General features: G+C 51.1%; 1 protein-coding gene across 1 annotated transcript; it reads right to left on the bottom strand.

Moving 5' to 3' along the window:
* Positions 1-2,471: 2,471 nt before the first annotated feature.
* On the bottom strand, positions 2,472-19,170 carry PSTPIP2 (proline-serine-threonine phosphatase interacting protein 2). The gene is made up of 15 exons (XM_082782730.1): positions 19,069-19,170; positions 12,967-13,067; positions 11,789-11,866; positions 10,826-10,860; positions 9,614-9,720; positions 9,039-9,101; positions 8,571-8,669; positions 8,369-8,414; positions 7,938-8,017; positions 6,789-6,887; positions 6,017-6,113; positions 5,629-5,710; positions 4,712-4,746; positions 4,149-4,206; positions 2,472-3,953 (listed from the first exon to the last, which is right to left on the bottom strand). The coding sequence occupies exons 1-14, from the start codon at positions 19,099-19,101 to the stop codon at positions 4,157-4,159; spliced, it is 1,005 nt and encodes a 334-aa protein (XP_082638856.1). The 5' UTR covers positions 19,102-19,170; the 3' UTR covers positions 2,472-3,953; positions 4,149-4,156.
* Positions 19,171-19,769: the final 599 nt, after the last annotated feature.

Raw genomic sequence — 19,769 nt, 5'->3', positions numbered from 1 at the left:
CCCCCCCCTCTGCCCGCCCGGCCGCAGCCGGAAGAGGAGCCCCCTGCCGCTGCCCCGCCCCCGCCCGCTGCCGGCCAATCGGCAGCGCCGCGGCTACGGGAGGCGCAGAGGGACAGAAAGGGGGCGAGGCGCGCCGCTTCGCTCCCCCTCCTCCCCCCTTACTCCTGTTGGGTGTTTTTCCCAAAACAATTCCCGTAGGAATTACAGAGTCACAGAACCACAAAATTGTCTAGTTTGGAAGAGACGTCCAAGATCACCCAGTCCAACCTCTGACCTAACACTAACCAGTCCCCCACTAAACCATATCCCTAAGCTCTACATCTAAACGTCTTTTAAAGACCTCCAGGGATGGTGACTCCACCACTTCCCTGGGCAGCCTGTTCCAGTGCCTCACAACCCTTTTGATAAAGCAGTTCTTCCTAATATCCAACCTAAACCTCCCCTGGTGCAACTTTAGCCCGTTCCCCCTCGTCCTGTCACCAGGCACTTGGGAGGACAGACCAACCCCCACCTCGCTACAGCCTCCTTTAAGCTATCGATAATTTCACAGCTGTCCGAGCGATAATGAGGGTGTTGCTCACCCAAAAAGTGCACTGCCGGTTATGTTACAGAGCAGGAGAGGTAGGACAAGCAGGAACAGCTTTAAACTAAAAGAGGGGAGATTTAGATTAAAGGTTAGGAGGAATTTCTTCCCTCAGAGGGTGATGAGGCGCTGGTACGGGCTGCCCAGAGAAATACCGGGTGCCCCAGCCCTGAAGGTGCCCAGGGACAGGCTGGATGGGGTTTGGGACACCTCTTCCAGTGGGTGGCACCCCTGTCCATGGCAGGGGGGTGGAACTGGGTGGTCTTTAAGGTCCCTCACAACCTGAGACATATGACAAGAAATAAAGGTCGTAATAAATGCTAGTGGCTTAGTGCTCTGTTTCATACAATCACAGAATATCCCAAGTTGGAAGGGACCCACAATGATCATCTGGTGCAGCTCCTGGCTCCACACAGGACCACCCAAACCCTTCCCTCAAACAATTAACCATGCCATGCCTGATGCACCCCAGGTTGGCCCTCCTGGCTGCCAGGGCACGCTGCTGGCTCGTGTTCAATTTGCCATCAGCCAGAACCCCCAGATCCCTTTCCCCATGCCTCTCATCCCCCAGTCTGTATGTGTATCCAGCATTGCCCTGTGCCAGGTGCAGAATCTGTTACTTGTTCTCGTTAAACTTCTTGATTGCCCAGCCCTCTGATTTGTCAAGTTATCCGTGCAAGGCTGCTCTTCCCTCCAGGGAGTCAACAGCTCCTCTGTACTTAGTATCATCTACAAACTTACTTGGTATACCTTTCAAGTCTTGCATCCCAATCACCCAACATTAAATAAAACTGGTCCTGAAATGCAGCCCAGTGGATAGCAGTCCACGGGAAGAACAGACTCCTGTTTAAGGAGTGAAGGGGGAGGCTGGGCTTCTCTATTTGGGTCTGGGAGAAGGCTGAGGCTCTCTATAGGGGTCTGCAGGGAGGCCCAGCCTTCCTATAGGGACCAAGGAGGAAGCTGGTTCCTCCACTGGGGCCTATAAGGTAGTGAAAGTTTTATGCACCACTTCAAAAACAACAAGGAAAGGGAATTTGATGAAGATAAATATCAGTTCAGCATTTATGGGCACACAGACTTTTTTCACAGTAACTTCATGTTTGGACACTCCTCTTCCAAGCCAGGATTTGCTTCGCTTGAGGTCTCTTCAATAAGTTGTTGAACAACTGTTGTATTCAGGGCATTAGAACCAGCACCCTTATTTGGGGATTACTTCTGCACATTCAGTGAGTGTGCAAGCCAAGTTTCAGCCTCACTGGGAAACCTCTATATCCAGAAAAGCCTAGCACCCTCTATTGTATTCTGTCAGCTGAAAAATCCCTATAAAGAAAGCATGAAATGTCTTATGGAGTAAATCGTTACCATGCTAACCTTGCTGCAGCAGCAAACTCTAGGAACCATAAAGGAATTACTGATGTTTACAAGCTGAAAGTGGTAGAATCAAGTCCTGAATCTGTATAAACATGCCTGATGGGTTATGATCCCATCCAACCCTCAAAAACAAAAATCCAACCAAAAAAACAGGAAGCAAAGGAAAACTGCCTTACATGGCCAACAGCTCACAGCTGATCACACATAGTTGTTCTCATGCCAGCTTTCCTTGGTGTGTTCTCTCCCATAACTATCTTGGTATTTATACAGAACAAGCACTGAAACAAAAGCTGTGGAAAGATATGTTCTTGTAGGCTTTCTTCCAGGAAACGCAAGTCCCCCCACCTGATTGTGGTAGGATGCTTTGAAGATGTATCAGCCCCAGACCCTGCAGAAAGCAAACATGACAGCATAGGAAGAAAAAAAAAATCCAGCACACAACTCAGAACTGTTATTTTTAATATATATATATATATATTTAAAGAATTAAAACTACAACAGGCTCCTTCAGAAGAGTATTTCTATACTTGGTCTTTTAGGAAAAGAAAAAAAAAAAAGGACAAATTATTCCTTTTATTGTGCACTTTGTACATTTCATGCAAGAGGACAGAAAGTAAAGCTCATTGTGATCCTTTCCACATAAAGAAATAAAGCATATCCCCGGGTACCAGTGTGTTTAGGCACACACTGAAGTTGCGTGGATTCAACTTGAAGAACATCATGCAGCCAAGCAGCCCCTGTTGCTCCAGGTTTAGACAGCTAAATTGTGTCCAGCACCCTCTGTCCCATATCCCCATGCTCAGTATAGCAAGGCACCGAGGAGCTGTTAAGCCACACAGCACAGAGAGACCAGCAGCCCTGAGGTATGTGAGCTTCTGCATTAAACATGCAATCATGTATAAGGCAACAAAAAGGAGAAGTCCTTTGAGAAGACCTGACCAGGAAATCAGTTTCATGGCTCCACAGCTAAGTTTGTTTCCAGTGGTGTGCAGACAGAACTAGACAGACCCTGCAGAGTTACTGCTGAGGATGCCTCTAGGAGTCAGAGTGAGGAAGTCAGAACAAATATTTTGTTGTCAAGCCTGCTAGAGCAGAGGGAGAAGTAATTCAGATAGAGAGTTGACGATTTCCCTTTCATTTTTACTGCCACTCAAATCCCTGCTGAAAACGGATGCTACATTTGGATCTAGCATCGATACATGTCCAAAGTTCAGGGATTCCCAGAAGTTAATCAAATGGGACTATCTGCAGCCTACCACGGACAAGTTATACCACGAGCCTAAAAAACCACAAGCCCCTCATTGGAGAGGTGGTGGAAGAGCTGTCTGACTTCCTTCCGATCCTCAACAGTATTGCAGGGTGAGAGACTTGCCAGCAGGTTTGTAGTGGCACAGCCCTTTGCTGGGTTTCTGTTCTGTGAACTGCTGCACCACACAAATCAGCACCAAACAGCACAGCAAAGCCAGACCCATGATGTAATCGATGGTGCTCCTCTATGTAGTCAGCTCCCAGAGAAACATTACTGGAATTAAATCCAAATTACAAGTTTAATCGCCATTAATAAAAGACTTCAGAAACAGGCCAAAGTGTACCCTTAGCTCTGAACACAAGCCAGCATGCCCAAAGCTTTGCATAGCTCCCCTTGGCACAAGTGTTTTTTAGTTATTTGGAGAGCAGAAGGCTCCAGGCTCTCCCAGATGGCTGCACATAGGAAGCACTTCAAATCAAAAGTTTCTTGCAATGCAGATTGCCCTCTGTCCAGTTCCATTGCTTTTACTCTTTTTCTTCCCCTGAGCGTGAAAATCAGATATATGTCCAAGGAGTTTGCTTATTAAAAGAATAAATTTTTAGTAGGTGCTTTCTGAATGCACAAATAATTATCAGAGTCCTCAAACACTTTCTTAAAATGAAGAAGCACTGCAGTTCTGTGTCGCTGAGAATAACTGAAAACACCGACTGCCGCGCTGGCCAGACTGACAGCATCTTCTGCCTGGAGAACCTAGAGAACAGGATGGACAGCATCAAAATCACAGCTCCAGCTCACACAAGGACAGAAGGGCTGACAAAATTGTCACTCCCACCCCGTCACCTCAAGTGTCCTTTCCCCTAAATGGTGGCCTTTCTTTCTCCACTGCCCCTCTGTTGAAGTTGCATCTCTTGTTAAGCCCTTTCTCCATCAAACTCGAGTACTTACCGTGGCTATTAGTGGTGTATCAAGCTGTAGCCATCAATTGTGGCATAATCAGGGTCACCTAAAACACAAAGCACAAAAATATTAGGTCTGCCCATGGGAAGTGCTTGTTAAGAGACTTCATGCAGGGCAAGACCACCATGCACTGGCCACCTCTGTTATAAAGGAGCCAGGGATGGGGCTCAAAGAGATGAGTTGATTTGCCTAAGAAGCAAAGCAGAATTTAGTTTTACTGAGTCCCACTGCGTTATCCCATCCCTGAAGTGGTCTGGAAATGACGAATCACATGCTGTTTAAACAGAGAAGGGCCTAAAATGCAGAGACTGGTGAGACACCAAGCTTAGGCAATGTGCACACAAAGGGCTTTGATCAGAACTTATAGGTGAAATTTTGCCACCAGAGTCAGTAGCCAACTTCCCAGCATCTTTCCATGGGGACTGGACTTATAGGAGGAGCTGGGCCTCGAGCAATCCCTTTAGACAGATGAAGCTCGTGGTCCTATGGGGAAGAGCAAGATCAGAGAGATCCTCTGTGGGAGCAGAAGCCACCTAAGGTAAGGAACTCACCTGGCCCACTGGTTGGGGTGGGTAGAGGCGCTCTCCTGCTCAAAAAGAAACAGAGGTGAGGACCTGCATGGCTATGGGACTCCCTCCCATCCAAGGGCACCTGCCCAGGCCATTATTCTGGCTCTGTGGCTCCCAAACCACCCTCCTGGAACTCACAGGAGGGCAAGAGGTTTGGCCAGCCTGGGCTTTCTGGAGGCCTGGCCATGTTTTGGGTCATTCACCAACAGCCTGCTTGGCAGACACAGGAATTGAGGCTGCTACAGTGACGAAGAGGAAAAAGTCACCAAAAAACACTGCATTGGCAAAACATTCATGAGTGAGCCTCGGGGCATGCCTTTTACATGCCTCTGCCCAGGTGAGCCATCAGGAAGCCATAATTAGGCATGACTCTTCTCCTGACGCAACAGCCGGAGGTGCACACTCATCCTTGGCAAGAGTCTTTAGCCCTGAATCCTCATCTTCCTCGTGGCCGAGGCATCTTTCACCCTGACCTCAATTCTCTCCAGGCTGCCTTGCTTTTCTGCTGTCTGGGTACCGCAGCCCCTCACCTCAACCCAAAGGACTTGCGGAAGAGGCTTGGCACAAGGAAAACTGAGCACAACCTCACCACAAGCACCTTCAGAACAAGATTCCCAGCCTCAGGAAGGGAAAAATCACCTCAAAAGACAAATAAGAGCAAAAAGCTCTGGGTGGACTTGAGGGCTTCCTTGAACATGACGTAGCAGGCATCATGCTGGAATAATTTCTGCTGGAGAGAGCAATGGGCTACATAGCATGGGAAATATTTTCCTGTAATACTCCCAAAGCTTCCAACAGACCAAAAGTAATAAAATATGGTTTTGTTTATTCGTTTTTTGTTTTGGTTTGGTTTTTAGACAGCATCAGTTGCAACAGCAATTGCAAATTATGTCCCTTACCGTGATATAGGTACGGAAACCGGACTTCTCACAGGAGTGGCGTTTCTCTGTGTGTTGTAGTAGTTTTCATAAACAACAGGAGCTAGGAAGAGTTAACAGCAGTAAAGCACAGACCTTTCACAAGGTGCTACTCGACAACCCCAACATTCAGCTGCTAAGCTTTTCCCCGCTCTCTGGAAAGGTGTTTGAAATGTTACAGAAAGGGGAGATCATCGTCAGAGGCTTATGGTAAGTGGCAGAGGGACTGGTGCTGCTTGCTGGGGAACGAAAGGAAGGATGTTACAAAATCAGTAGGTTTTGCATCTGAATTGATGCTGATCCAGGCAGCAGCACCATGAGGAGTAGAAGCAAGTCGTTGCTACTTCAGGAGGTTGCACCGAGCTCTCACCTGGGGCCGAACTTCCAGTTTTGCGCAAATTTACAAAAAAATCAATATCCTTCTCAATGCTGCACATTTCTAAACTCTTGCGGATTTCCTCGTATTTCTGCGGGAGAGAAATGACAAGCATTTCTGTGCATTAAGTCAAAAAACAAAAGGACATTTTTCGATCAGTTATCACACATGGGTTGGGAGCCCATTGCTCACCCAGGACCCAGGCTTCAATGGTGCAGGGAACGAGGAAGGAATCCCAAAGAAAACTTAATCTCTAAGAGCTCTGGCTACAGGCTTTCTGCCTGCATGCTCATGTTATCCGATCAAAGCCTGTAGGCCAACTTGAATTAACACAGTTCAGAGCACAGGAAAGCAAACCAGGCTCTCTGCTTTCCCATTCCCAGCCTCAGATATGCAGGAGTTGTAATAATCCTGCGTAATCTTTGGCAAGGTCACCTCCCACTGCATTTCATTTGCCTCTTTTTCAGCCAATTTTCTTCAGCCAGGGAGAGCACTAAGTGCATCTTTATGACGCTGATGGCAAGGAGCTGAGGACACATCTTCATTCCTGTACTGCCTTCTCACTATTTCTCCAGCCACAGATATGCACAGAAACTTGCACTCAGGGGGTCCTTACCGCATTACAACCACACCCTGACAAAACGACGGGCAAAAGATAACCCAGGTGGGCAGCAGGGGTCCCAAAGGTCTAATCCAAAAGAGACCTCATAGAGGTCTCAGATCCAAAACAGAAAAACGGATGTGGAGGGACCTCCACCCAGCTCACCTCGTCGTTCTGGACGCAGCCCTGGGAGAGCTGGTTGACATGGAGCCAGAGGGCATTGCGGAAGTAGCTGATGCGCTCGCACTCCTGTGTCTCGAAGAACTGCAATGACATGGGCAGAACAGCATGTCCCCTGTCTGCTCTCCCAAGGGAGAAAGCATCCTTCTGTGCAACCAAAGAAGGCGTTCAGCTCAGGAAGGTCTACAGGTGGCAGTGCCCTGCTACACCCATGTGGAAGGGGCCACCCAGCACCCCTCGGGGAGACCAGACCAGCTTCCTAAAGGCAGTGTGGGTTCCCTGGGCACCCCATGGTCCTGCAGTCTCAGCTCCCTTCTCACCTCCCTTCCACAGGTGCAGAGAAATAAAAAAAAAATGGCTGGGGATGTATGAAAACGGAGGTGCATTTGGTTGGTCTCCTTCCTGTTTCCTGCCATGCCCTTTTCGTAACAAGTTTAAACCCAAGTCTGTTGAAATTTGCTGTCTGGTGCAGCCAAACCCCATGCACCTTTACGCATTTCCAGTGAAAGACAGACTTCCATCCCGAGTGTACGTTTGCATTTGTCATCAGTTACGGCCTTTGCAACGTACTGAGGGGAAAACTTCCACGTAATCTCTCTGTGGAAGTGAAACCCTGGCTTCCCAGCCTGGCCTGCAGAGAGGCTTCCAGAGCCCACAGACACCGCACGCACCCTCACGTCCCCCTGACATGGCACAGCAAACAGGCAGCAAATTCCACCCCAGTGGGGGAAAGTAAAATAGAGGCACGGGTGCTCTGAACGTTTAGGCTGTCAGCATCCAAGGCAGACACTGCAGCCTCATGTCCAGGCCACGACTGAGCCAGGTGGTGGCAGCACCAAACATGCAAGCAGAAAACAGGAAAAAAATGTCACTACTGAGCACATTGACTCTGTCAATTTTAAAAGGCAGTGGAAGAAATTAAAAATAGCGCAGTGGAAACTTTGAAGTGGTGGGACCTTGAATCCAGAAACCAAGCAGGAGAAACGTGCAGGGTTACCTGCAACACGTCCTGCTGTTGTCCTGTGAAGGGAATACGGAGCAGAAGGCACGTCTGCTCTGTCCCCAAGCCCTGCAGAAAGGGGGCGAACATCTAGAGGACCACAGTGCCATGTGAAGGAAGTTTGTGGTATTTACCTCACAAGCCTTGATGTGCTCTTTCAGCCATTCTTCCCTGATCTTCTCCAGTGCGGTAATACTCTGCTGGTAACCCCTGTCTGTGAGAGAAATCAAATTGTCAATTGGGTAACATTAATTTTAAAAAAACTCCTTCACTAGGAGGCACCATGTCCAGCATAAAATGGCTGGGATACCACAGAGAACCCAGCAGCAATGTGTGAGCTCAGCTGCTGGTGGGCGATGCATCGGGATGGGAGCCCCACAGCAGCCGTGGCGGGGCCATGCAGCCTTCTGCAGGGCAGGAGCCACCTCCTGTACCTCTGGACACATTTCCGAGGAGCTGCAGCTCCTGTGTGCCGTGTCACAGCTCCCAGCCCATCTCCTCCTACCCCCGGAGGTGCTCCCCTCATCCCCAAAATGCAGCCAGCACGCTTCATCTCCACGCTCACCTGAATCCTCCAGGGCCGATTTCGTCTGGGCCAACTTCAGGAAGAGCTGCCAAAATTGGGGGAGAGAAGGAAGGTGTAGGAGAGCCCTGGTGCATTGACATGGGAGTGCAGGCCCCAGAGCTGAGAGAAGGGACGTGGGGCAGGAGCCCAGCCAGAAGAGACGTCCCTTTGCCTGGCAGCACGGCCCCTGCCTCTCCTTTACCTTCTCCTGCTGCTTCTGCGTGACCAGGTTGGCGTTGCGGTGCACCGCCTGTTCTGCTTCGTCTTTATCCCTGCAGCGCTGCTCGTAGAGCCGCTTGGCCTAGGGGAGACACCAGACAGGGCAGGAACATGTTAGGAAGCAAAAGAGATGAAAATCCAGCTGACAGGCGATGCGCCGGGTCTCGGACACCCCATCCCTACTGCCTGGGCAGCACGGTGCTCACAGCAGGGGCTATTCTTTGCTCAGGACGAAAAGCTCGAGGCTACTGAGTCCAGGACATTTAAACCTCTTGTATCTGAGCCAGCATTTCCCCTCCATGCTCCTCAAGCTTTGTTGAACACACTCTGCACATTGTTAGTGTGAAAGGGGAGGGAGGGAGGCCCTCACGCATAGGCCTGCCCTCGCTCCATGTGCGCGTTTTGGCAGCGTTAGCCCCTACGGCAAGAGACAGCAGCACACTTGCTTTACCTCCATGGTCTTCTTGTACTGCAAATTCCTGTTCTTGTGAATCGCCTCCATTATGAGCTCTATCTGTGGAGACAACAGACCCCAAATCAGTGCGTCAGTGACCGTCATAGCTCCAGGATGAACTACAGTATGGTATGGTCTCCATGAGCTCTGGCAGAATTGGCAAGCCCTCTCCCCTCTGCTCGGTCCATATCAGCCCCTGGCTCTGACAGCTTCCCCTCATTTTCCAGACAAGGGAATCTCGAGCCAGTAGACGTTAAAGAGCTTGCTAATTTTACCAAACTCCATGTAGACCATACAGCACTACACATACACCTTAACAACCCCCCTAGTCAAGGCTGGAGGGAGCCCCCACTGTCTCTGGCCCCAAACGACCCTGAAGGACAGCACGTGGCAGCAAGAAGAAGGAAGTCAGGGGTTGCTGCACAGCTCTCCAGCACAGTTGCAACACGTAGGAAAGAGCTCAGGACTTCCTGGCACTGGTGGGCACGGAGCAGGCTGGGGCACAGGGGGGGACGGGGGACAGGGGCAGCCCAACTGTGGAGGTTCCTCCTGCAATGCCCTCAGCTCCTGACCTTCTTCCGATGCAGCTTTTGCTTCTCCCTGAATTCCTCCATTTTCTTGGCTTCCTCCCGAAGGGTTTGAGCCAGCTGGATGTGACCTTGTCCCACATTGTCTATCTCTGCAAAGAAAAGAAATATACATATATATATATTCCTAAAAAGGCTCTTGCATAAGCCAGCTTTTCTAGCTGACATCAGAGTGACCAGAGACCCCTTCCACCCGTGGTCCCACCTCATGAATTCCCCTGCAGAAACCTGAAAGCAACAGCACTTCCTACACCCTACACAGGGTCTGCCTATGTAAGAGTGATTCATTATCGGTCATGCTGGGGCCTGCGCTTCCATTTAAGTAAATCGTACCAAGAGAAGTTATTCAAATGAGCACAGTCACTTTTCCTCCTAATCTGGATTAATTCAGGCATGTTTCAGCACATCACACCCTAAAGCGTCTGTCTGAATGAAGCATTCCCCCAGGCTAGCAGAGAAGCAACTTGGGGCAGAGAAAAACTATTGCTAAATAAATCTCAGGCTCATTTTCGGTGTCACACTGAGCTAGCCCTGCTGGAGGAGAGCAGCCATACAATAAAGCACCCAGCCAGCAAGCAAAGCAGCAGCTCACAAAGGCAGCTAAGAAAAACTGTGGTTCAAGAGCTAACACCCAGAGCTATTTCACACCCATAGTGATTAAAGCGTCAGCTACTGCAGGCAGAGCCTCGTTAGAGCATCAGCCCAGGAGCACAGCAGCAGAAATATCTGGCCAGTGTGGATGGTGGTGGAGCTGTGGCTGCCAGACTTCAGCACTGGGCAGCAGAATGGTGAGGAACGGTTACTGCATAGTGGCCAAACCCTCATCACTTGGACGCTCTGATTACTGCATATTTGTCTCAAAAGGGCAGGATGAGCCAGTCCAAAACAACCCAGATGAGCTTTCCACAGACACCTTCAGATGCTGCACAACTCTGAAGCTGCCCCAAAAGCCCAACAGATCCCCAGAGGGACTTGCCATGACTTCCCTCTGGTAACTGTGCCCTGGAACACTCTATCCCAAACTCCATGCACTGTGCTGAGCAAGACCACGAGGACAGCCTACACCTGATCCTGGTATCAAACACTTATGGAGATTTCTCTGTTTCTTCCCAAATATCTCTGTTTCTTCCCAAGCAGTAGCCTGAAGGCTTCAGCACTGCCAAGTGTCCTGATAGATGAAGAAGAAGGATTACTTACGTTGCTTGAAAACATCCAGAGATCTCTTCAGGGTGCTGAAAAACACAAGAACAGCATTAAAAGAATAAGAAAGCAGTGCCAGATGCAGGCATGGGCTTCAGTGGTGACAGCAGGGCACTTCTGAACTGGCAAGGGAGTCCCTCACTCAAGACCAGCCAGATCAGCCTGGAGCAGGTTTATCTACCCTCTTTACACTTCCAGCTCTTTCCTTACCAGCGAGTATAATGCTGTCCACTTGGTTTGAGATCTACCTTAAGCCTTCTTCCTGGACAGTGAACACTATTAAATATTCTGAGTTTCAAGACAAATGTTCTGTGTAATCTCCAAAGAGTATCAGTTGGGACACATGAACAATTTTTTTATATGTAGTATGGGCGAGTGGTTGGAAATGTAGGGAACTTTCCTCCCTATTAAGATAATGAAACAATGTAAGTGACTGACTAATATAGAGCTGTAAACAAATGAGCAGAGAACACCAAACCAGGCATGTATGAAGCACAGCAGGAAGTAGACGGTTCCCAGGGCAATGGGGAAATGGAGATCCACAAATGGAGCCAACTGCAGCGGCTGCAGCACCCGTGTAGGGTGGCAACGTGCTGGGTTTGAACATCTGTGTGGTTTGACTCAAGGAAGTACGTGTACTTCCCTCTGGCCACAGAAACAGTGAGGAGCAAACCCAAGGTCTCATGATGCTCGGCTCTCTGCTGAACCACCAGCCCACATCTCGCCTGAGCGTCCACAATACTTTGGATACTCTACGGCAGGTGGGAAGTTGGTGGAGTCCAACTCGGTATCGGCAAAAGCCAGCACAACTGGGCACCATTCATCCACAGGACTGAACATCTGGTGACATCCCAATCACATTTGAACACTGGTTTGTCTCTCTCAGCCTCCTTCCCCCGCCCTCCTCCTTCATTGCCCCAATTACAGATACCTATAAAAGGCACTGGGCTCTGAACTTACTTCAGCTCCGTCTGCCCACAGGGCTTCTTCTTCGACAGGTTAATGAGCTCTTTGCCATACTTTTCTTCTATAATCGCTCTGTTGAGGAAAGAGAGAAATGAGAGGAAATTCTCATTTCAGAAAATGAAAGTTGCTTGCAGCAGAGGCCAAGAGCAGGAGGAGTTTCACAAGAGACATCCCCTGAGCACGGACGAGGGAATAGCGGGTGCACAGAACACCCTGGGCTGCAGACAGGCTGACAGCACAGGCAACCACCTCCCTGACCACCACAAACTGCCCCTGGGCTTGTGGCTTGCTGTGTGCATGCTCAGAGTCCTGCCAGCTCCTGAGCTGGTGGAGGTGGCACGCTCCTGGATCATGCTGCAGGATCGACCCGCAGGGAGCATTGGAACGGACCTACAAAGATCATCAAGTCCTGCTGCCTGAGCACTTCAGGGCTAGCCAAACGTGCTCAACAGGCTAAATATAAAGACTGCTGTAGAATGACCTGGAATTAATGTAATTTTGTTATCGACTGGAGAAAACAAGCCTTGAATACAAGACTTGGGACAAAATAGTCCGGAATAAATGTGATGGGCATGCAGAGCAGAAGAGCCTGCAATTTATAGTGTCTAATGCACCTACATCTGTTTAGGCAGTAACCCCGTGGAAAAAAAAAGTTAAACAAGGTGAACCTCACCACCAAACTATCAACACAGACATCTGCACTTGCATTAGAGATAAGGACATTTTAGGAAGTTGTTTATTTTATTCCACAACTCCCTGAAGAGGAGAAGCAGGGAGGGAGCAGTGGTCTCTTCCCACTGGGAACCGATGGCAGGACCTGCATGAACAGCAAAAAGCTGTGCCGGGGAGGCTCAGTACTTCCTACAGAGGTGGTTGATGCCCCATGCCTGCCAGTGTTCAGGAGGCATTTGGACAGTGCCCTTAATAACAAAGCTGCTGGGCTTTGTGGCTAGCACCACCCTCCCAGCTGAGGATCCCCAGGTATGGATTTCATATGGATTTCAGAAAAAGAACAGTGTGAAAAACCAGTTCCTCATCAGTCAAAAGTGAAAGATGCTTCAGCCCAGTGGACAGAAACACGATGGAAACCCGAATGGGAATAGAAGAAATAGAAGTGCCTCTGCCTTGCTTCCCAGATTCAGCCAAACCCGTTTTCAGAGGCCGCTCTGTACCTTTCCTTCAGAAAGTCTTCAAACTCTTTGCAGTTCTTCCTGCCGTCGTTCAAATGTTGAATGATGCTGTCATAGCCAACTGTGCTCGTCAGGTCTGTGCTCTGAAAACACAAGAACAGGATTGACGTCCCTGTAGGAGCAGTCCATGCCCACTGCCACCCTCACAGGCACTTATACAAGCGATGGCTCGGCTGGGAGCAAGTGTGCCAGGGCCTCTTTCTGGTTCGCCCATAAATTATACAAAATAAACTCTTTTTTTTTCTTTTTGGGGTGGGAGAGGGTCTGGAATGAAGAGAATGAAGGACCTTCGTGTTCTTCACAGGTCAGAAGAGCTCAGACCTGCCACATCCTGGTGATCTCCCCCCATTCTCAGCACCTCTGGCCCTGCAGCGCACTGAGCCCCCCTAAAACTCCTACAGCACTTTCCCTCCTCCCGCCTTGTAAAGACCATCCTCATAAAATCCAGCCCGCCTTACTCCTGCTTCTCCCAGCCTCTGCAGGCACCAGGACAGATCTCTGTCAGCGCCAATTTGCAGTTGTCTGCCTGGTCACCATCCCCACACCCGGCCTCGTTGCAGGAACCCACACCCAGGCCGGGGGGAGAGCTGAGCAGCCCTTTCTCCACGGCATCACCGAGCTTCCTATGAGCTTCCCTGGCTGCCCACACAGCCCTGAGTGACTGCTGCTGCAGCAGCCTCCTCTCCATCCTCAGGAAAAGCCACCCTGTCCCGCTCACGTCAGTCCAAAACTCCAACACAAAGACCACTTCCCTCAGCAGCAGGTCCTTCCCCACCCCTGCTCTGTGCCCTTCACGTCCCCCAAAACACCACGGCCAAGTCCCATCTTCCAAGCCAGGGCTCTCAGCCCCACAGTGCTACCCGCACTGGGGAGCAGCTTCCCGTAGACTTCTGAAGGACCATGGCTTTCCCTCAAATTATTCTCAAAAATAGGGATTTTCCTGTGATGGTTATTTAAAAAAAATAAAAAATGTGACAATGATGTAGCAGGGCTAGGATAAAGGCTGAATAACTCCACCCCATTCTCTCCTTACTCCTGTGCTGGGAAGCACCTTAGGATAAAAAAACATTTTGTCCTATATCCGCTGAGGATTTGCCACCCTGAAGACCTGGAGCAGGGCTCCGAAGTGCTGTGATGTTATGAGAGGGATGCTCTGACCGCAAACCCTCCTGCTCTGGAAGAAGCCCAAAGCGGATGCAGGAGGAGAGCAAAACTGCCCGCTGTCCCCTGCAGAGAGGTCTGGCTGGCACTGCAGGAGCAGCACGGGCAGGAGCAGAATAGGGAAACGGGCTGCAGAAAGGAAGCAATGGCAAAAGCAGATATGAAGCTGCGAGAAAGGAAGCAGAAACCACAAATAATTATTATGAAGCTTAAAAGAGGAATAATGGCAGGATGGAGAGATCCGGGAAACGGTTCCAAGCCATGATGACAGCGTGCAGAGAGCTGGTGCTACAGTGCTGGCAGCAGAGGGGGATTTCTCATAAGTTTGTGCCCAGAGTGAGAGCTGAGGAGGAACAGGGCCAGCATTTGTGACAAATAAAAAATTTCATCATTGTGGACTTCCCCAGGCAACCAAAGACTTGAACACAAGTGGCCAGAAAGCGGGAGATAAAGTGGATATCTGGTGGAGTGGGGCCAGCAGGAGATCCCTGGGAATCCTGGATCAGCTTTGCTCCATCGTGGAGTGCATGGGAGGAGACTGCAGCCAGGACCTAGGGAGATCCTCAAACACTTTCTGTTTCTGTACTGAGCACGAACCTCCTCCCAAAATGAGCTTATTACTGAAACAAAAACGCAACAGGTTCTCTGTTTGCTAACCGGCTCTGCAAAAGCAGGAAGCACGCTTACACTGAAATCGCTTTTCATGACAGTTGCAAAACTCAGGAACATCCTAACTTGACTTTTTACCCCAAAATAAAACGGGCAGGGGCAGGCAGGAGGGGCTCCCGGCCCCACGAAGCTGGGCTGGGCAGCGTCATACACCACAAAAACCACCCTGGCAGCGCCCTTCTGGGCAGACGTCAGCACGGAAAGAATACAGGGGAGCAGCGTGACTGCCCACGGGAGGCAGGGAAAGAGGAAAGAGGAAGGGGGATACAGGGAGGACAGAGCCAGGGAGGGAGGACAGGGTTTAAAGCCACTGTAAACTGAGCTGAAGAGGGCTCTGGAGGATGGGATTTTGCACCGAGGCTCCCCAAGCTGCCCCAGCAAACAGCACCTCACCCCTTACGTCCTGATTTCCTTCCAGTTTTTAGCAGTAATAAGGCAGGAGGTTATACAAGAGCAGAGGTTTGCTGTGAAAAGGGGAATAAAAGAAATGGCTGCTCTGCTGCTGTCGCCTTCAGAGAATAAAAGTCAGGCAAAAACTGCTGGGCCAGCTCTGCCGTACCAAAACCAGCAGCACGGTGCCAGCCTTCCCACACCAAAAATGATGTTGAACGGGCAAATAACTGAGCAGCCTGCTGCTGGAAAGAAGGTAATCTGACCCTCTGGGGCTCCCTGTGCTGACAGGGTCCATTTGGGGTGTAACAGGGAGGTTTCCGTCCCGCTGCACCAAACCAGAGCCCACCTGCAGTGCAGGTCCGCAGGGGCTGCACGGAAACAGCCGGGACCTGGAAAGCACCAATGCAAATTCCTTCCCTGAGAAATCAGTGGCTCTGCACAGCCCCAGGAGCATCCCAGAGCAAGCACGCATGGGTTATCCCCATAGGTTTGGCTGTAGGATTTGAAAAAAAGGCCCCAGCCCCACGTTTTGCAGCTGGGGAACTGAGGCAGGGCGACCGGAGTACTGGCCCCAAACCCCGCCTCGCCCGGCCGGGTTAACAGCGGGCATGCTATTTAGGGGACAGCACCGCCCGTGGAAAATACAGGCGGATGATTTCAAGGTGACAAAGCAGCAGCTGATGTTTCCCGAGTACGCAGGGCTCCAGAGGAGTGGAAACTCCCGTTCCTGCCCTTTCGGAGGGGGAGATGAAATGAGAGGCTTCATGCAACAAGAAGGGCAAGGTGGGATTCGCATCTGCAGCACAGGTGGGGAAGTGCCGCTTCCCTTCTGAAATTTTGGCATTTCAGGTGGCATGAAGTTAAGATGTTTTGGGGATTTTGCTTGTGCTTAAGCAAAAGAAGGGCTGAAATGCTCCCGTGGGCACGCAAAGTCCCTCTTTCACTAAAGGGAAAGCTGTTTGCTTTGATATCTTCTCCATCTTCTTCACATCAATCCCCCTCCAGACACAAGCCCTGTGAAGATAAGGGTGCAGGAGAAAAAGCAACCTGTCCCAACCTCCCCAAAAATGAAAGGTTTGGGGCACACAAAATTTCACAAGTGACTTCAACACTGCCACGCACACGTGGCCACATGCATGTCCCCAGACACATGTCCCTGTCCCTTAGCTTTCAGCCTTAGCAGCCTAACCAGAGCCACGCAGTCACAAGCCCAGGAGCCCAAACCCTCAGCGCTGCTCACGGACCATTACTTGACACGTTTTACTTGTGCAGAGCTTTGTCAGCTCTCCTCAGCTCTGTCTCCTCAGAGAAACGCTGCAGAAGTTGTATGTCTATTTTTGTATTTGGAAACACCGTGCGATGACAAATGGCTGTGCTATTCTTGCTCGCAGCCGACACGATCTCAAAACTGCTCAAGGTCCACCGGAGGTCACCAAGACCGAGAAAAATCTTTGTGCAGGTTTCTGCAGGGTGCAGAGGTAACCCAGAGGCTTATCCTTCGTCCCCAGCGGGTAGCTGGAGGACGAGCTCTCATCCACGGCTGGCACCATGCAGAAATCATGCAGCGTGAGAGCTGCACGGGAACAGCACCGACCATACCCCGAGTCAGCCAAGTGCGTACCCAAATCCACAGGCCGGCCAGCTCCATAAGATGGTCCTCTCCATCTGGTGAACTCCAAGCAGGAACATCAGGGCAGGCAAAACTCATCCCAGGGATGAACACTCACTGAAAATCCCCTCGCCTTAGCACAGCATCCCACGAAAAGGCACCCCAAATGTGAATGTTAAAGCAATCGACTGTCGGGCTCGATGCAACCACACCTAACCAGAACAGCCACCGGCATCCCTGTGAGCCAGCACCTGATGAGCACCTGATGAGCTCATCAGGCTGCCCAGGAAAGCTGGTCCCTTGAAGGATGAGCAGAGGAAAATGAAACAGCCCAGCCTGCATAATGCCATGAGACAGCAGCCAGGGAAAGCACCCAGAAGCCTGGCGGGCACCCCCCTTCTGCAGCCCTGCAGAAACACGGAGCAAAAGGAGCTCATCCCCAGCCTCGCAAAGCCCTGTGGATCTGGGCAGGTTAAAAGACAGATAGCAAGCAGGGAGAGCAGATAAAGCTTCATCCCACTGAGGTGTGAACCAGCCCAGTGGGATGAATTTCCCAGTGTGCAAACAAACACGCTTCACCAGCTCTTTCAGACCCTATCCCACGTGCTTTGGTAGAAAATTAAACATGCCAGTGCACCTTCTCCTGCAGGAGAGGTGCCGTGGAGTGTTTCAGCAGCATCATTTAGCACCTCATTTTCTTAAGGTGGCTGATAAACATTTGGGAGTGCCTAAGAGGTGCACGCACCTCAGTCTGATATGCAAAGATCACTTAACCAGAGCAGCCTCAGTGGGAGCCAGCAGGTCTCAGCTCTCAGCATCATTTGCTTATCTTCTCAATGTCCTACCAAGTCCTCCTTTTTAAGGCACCCCACCACACTCTGCAGAGGGCAGAGCTTTTGTCTCTGAACACAAAAAGAAATAAGGTTTGTCTGAAGACAAAAAGAAATGGCCAAGAATCTGCCCTCCGGGTTGCAGGCTGTTAGCCAATAGGTCAGACATAAACCTTGTTTTATCACTATCAGATTTCCCTTTTCCCTGCATGGTTTTACAGATGCCTGTGAGCCCCAAGTGCTCTGATGAGACCCAAAGCCCTGCTGTCAGGTTTCCCAAAACACTCTGCCAGAAGGGCTTGCGGAGAAACGGACACTTATCAAGGAAATGGTAAAAATGAAAGGCAAGCTCTCACGCAGTGAAAGGAGAACGGCAGGTTGCAAAAACATGCAAACAGCCCCACGCTTGCTCAACTCTCAGCAGTCGCTGCAGGCCGGGCAAGAGGAACCAAACAGGATTTGGGGTGTATTATTTTTGCACAGCTCTTTGGTAGGTGGCTGCAGCATACACCGAGATGCTGTAGGGTGAGCAAAAACAACAAATAAGGGAATGGGGGAAAATGTTCGAGACCAGCTGCAGCCCACGGGGCTAGGGACAGGTAGGGACATGGGGCTGCCGACATTTCTTCAAACCCCGAAATGCAAAATCAAGGCCTAAACGAAGCGGCTAGCCACACACAGTATTTGTTCGTGCTTATGAAGTGGTGGTTTGTAGGCTTTGGCCCACCAGACAGAGCACAGAAATCCTCTCCCTCTGCCTCCAGCCCTCTGTGCAGCATCCTCCCTCCCCTGCAGCCACCCGGGGCAGCCGCAGCCCTCCCAAAAAGCAGCCTGGGCTGTCCTGAGCCCTGTGTAATCCTCTGCATCTGTAATCCTCTGCTTCAGCAAAGCAGCGCTCTCCTTCCTCTTCCCTTTTTGGCTCAAGCAAAGCTAATAAAAGGGGAAAAATCTCAGGAGGAAGTTTGCACTCCCTCGCTGCCTTACAGCCAGATGAAGCCGTAGCAGCAGCCCCTCTGCACCTGGCCCAAATTTGGGTTTTTCTGTCCACCTCTCACCCCCTCCTCCTTCCCCGCAGGTGATGCACGCTCACTGCTGCCTTCTCCACGGCCAAAATGACCGCAGCGGGTCCTGGAGGCAGCGCTGCCACGCTCCCATCCCCGCTCAGACCCCGCTGGCTTCAGAAGGGAAAAAAAACACGCAGAAAGCTCATTAGCACCAAGAGCTCGAGCCCGGATTATTTACAGATTACCTAGTAATTAGCCTCGCTTGCCGTGAAGGCCACAAGGACCTCTCCTTGTGCCAAAACCCAGCACCGGCTCCTCCAGCACCCGCGCACCTTCTCCCCAGTCCTGCAGGGCTGCGTCCCGGCAGCGCAGCGCAGGACGAGCTCCCCCTTTTTTCCCATCCCAAACCCCGACTCACCCAAAAGTGGTCCCTGAAGCGTGCCTCCCGCATGCTGCTGCTGCTGCTGCCGCTGCCCCCTGCTCCCTCCCAGCTCCGCTCGGCTCGGCACGGCCCCGCCTGGCCCCGCCCGGCCCGGGGACAGCCGCAGGGCTTCGGCTTGGAGAGCCGGGACGGGGGCAGAGCCCCGAGGGGTGTGCTCAGCGCGCAGCCCGGCCCCACGCAGGTGGGGAGGGTTTTTTGGGGAGGGTTTTGGGGCGCACAGCCTGCTCCCAGCCCCGGGGAGGTGTCGCTGCTCGAGGTGAGCAACCTATGGTCTTGGAATAGCGATGGGGGATGAAAGCAGATGGGCAGCGACTGTGCCGATTCGCCCTAGATAAGTCGCTGCCTCTAACACAGGGATAGCTAAAACAGGCCAGTAATATGAAAATGAGGCATTTTCCACCTAATTTATCTGCCCAGGGTGGCGTGACACCTACGGCTAAGATGTGCTTGAAGGGCTTTCTCTTTTGCTGCTCGTGGCCACGGTCGCAGCCGGGGCTGGGCTCAAGGCTTTGAGGTTTCAGCAACCTCCTCTGCGAGCACATGAGCCACGGTGCAGAGCCGAGCCAACCCCAAATCCTGGAATAAATCACCAGTTTTCCTCCACACCCTCACCTTCTGCACTGCAGGCACTTTCAGCCAGCCAGGTAAGCCCCCCTGGGGCTGAGACAGGCAGGAGG

Source organism: Aythya marila (genome assembly GCF_965140915.1).
Source record: "Aythya marila genome assembly, chromosome: Z".
NCBI lineage: Eukaryota > Metazoa > Chordata > Aves > Anseriformes > Anatidae > Aythya > Aythya marila.
This window is presented reverse-complemented; position numbering and strand designations above follow the sequence as displayed.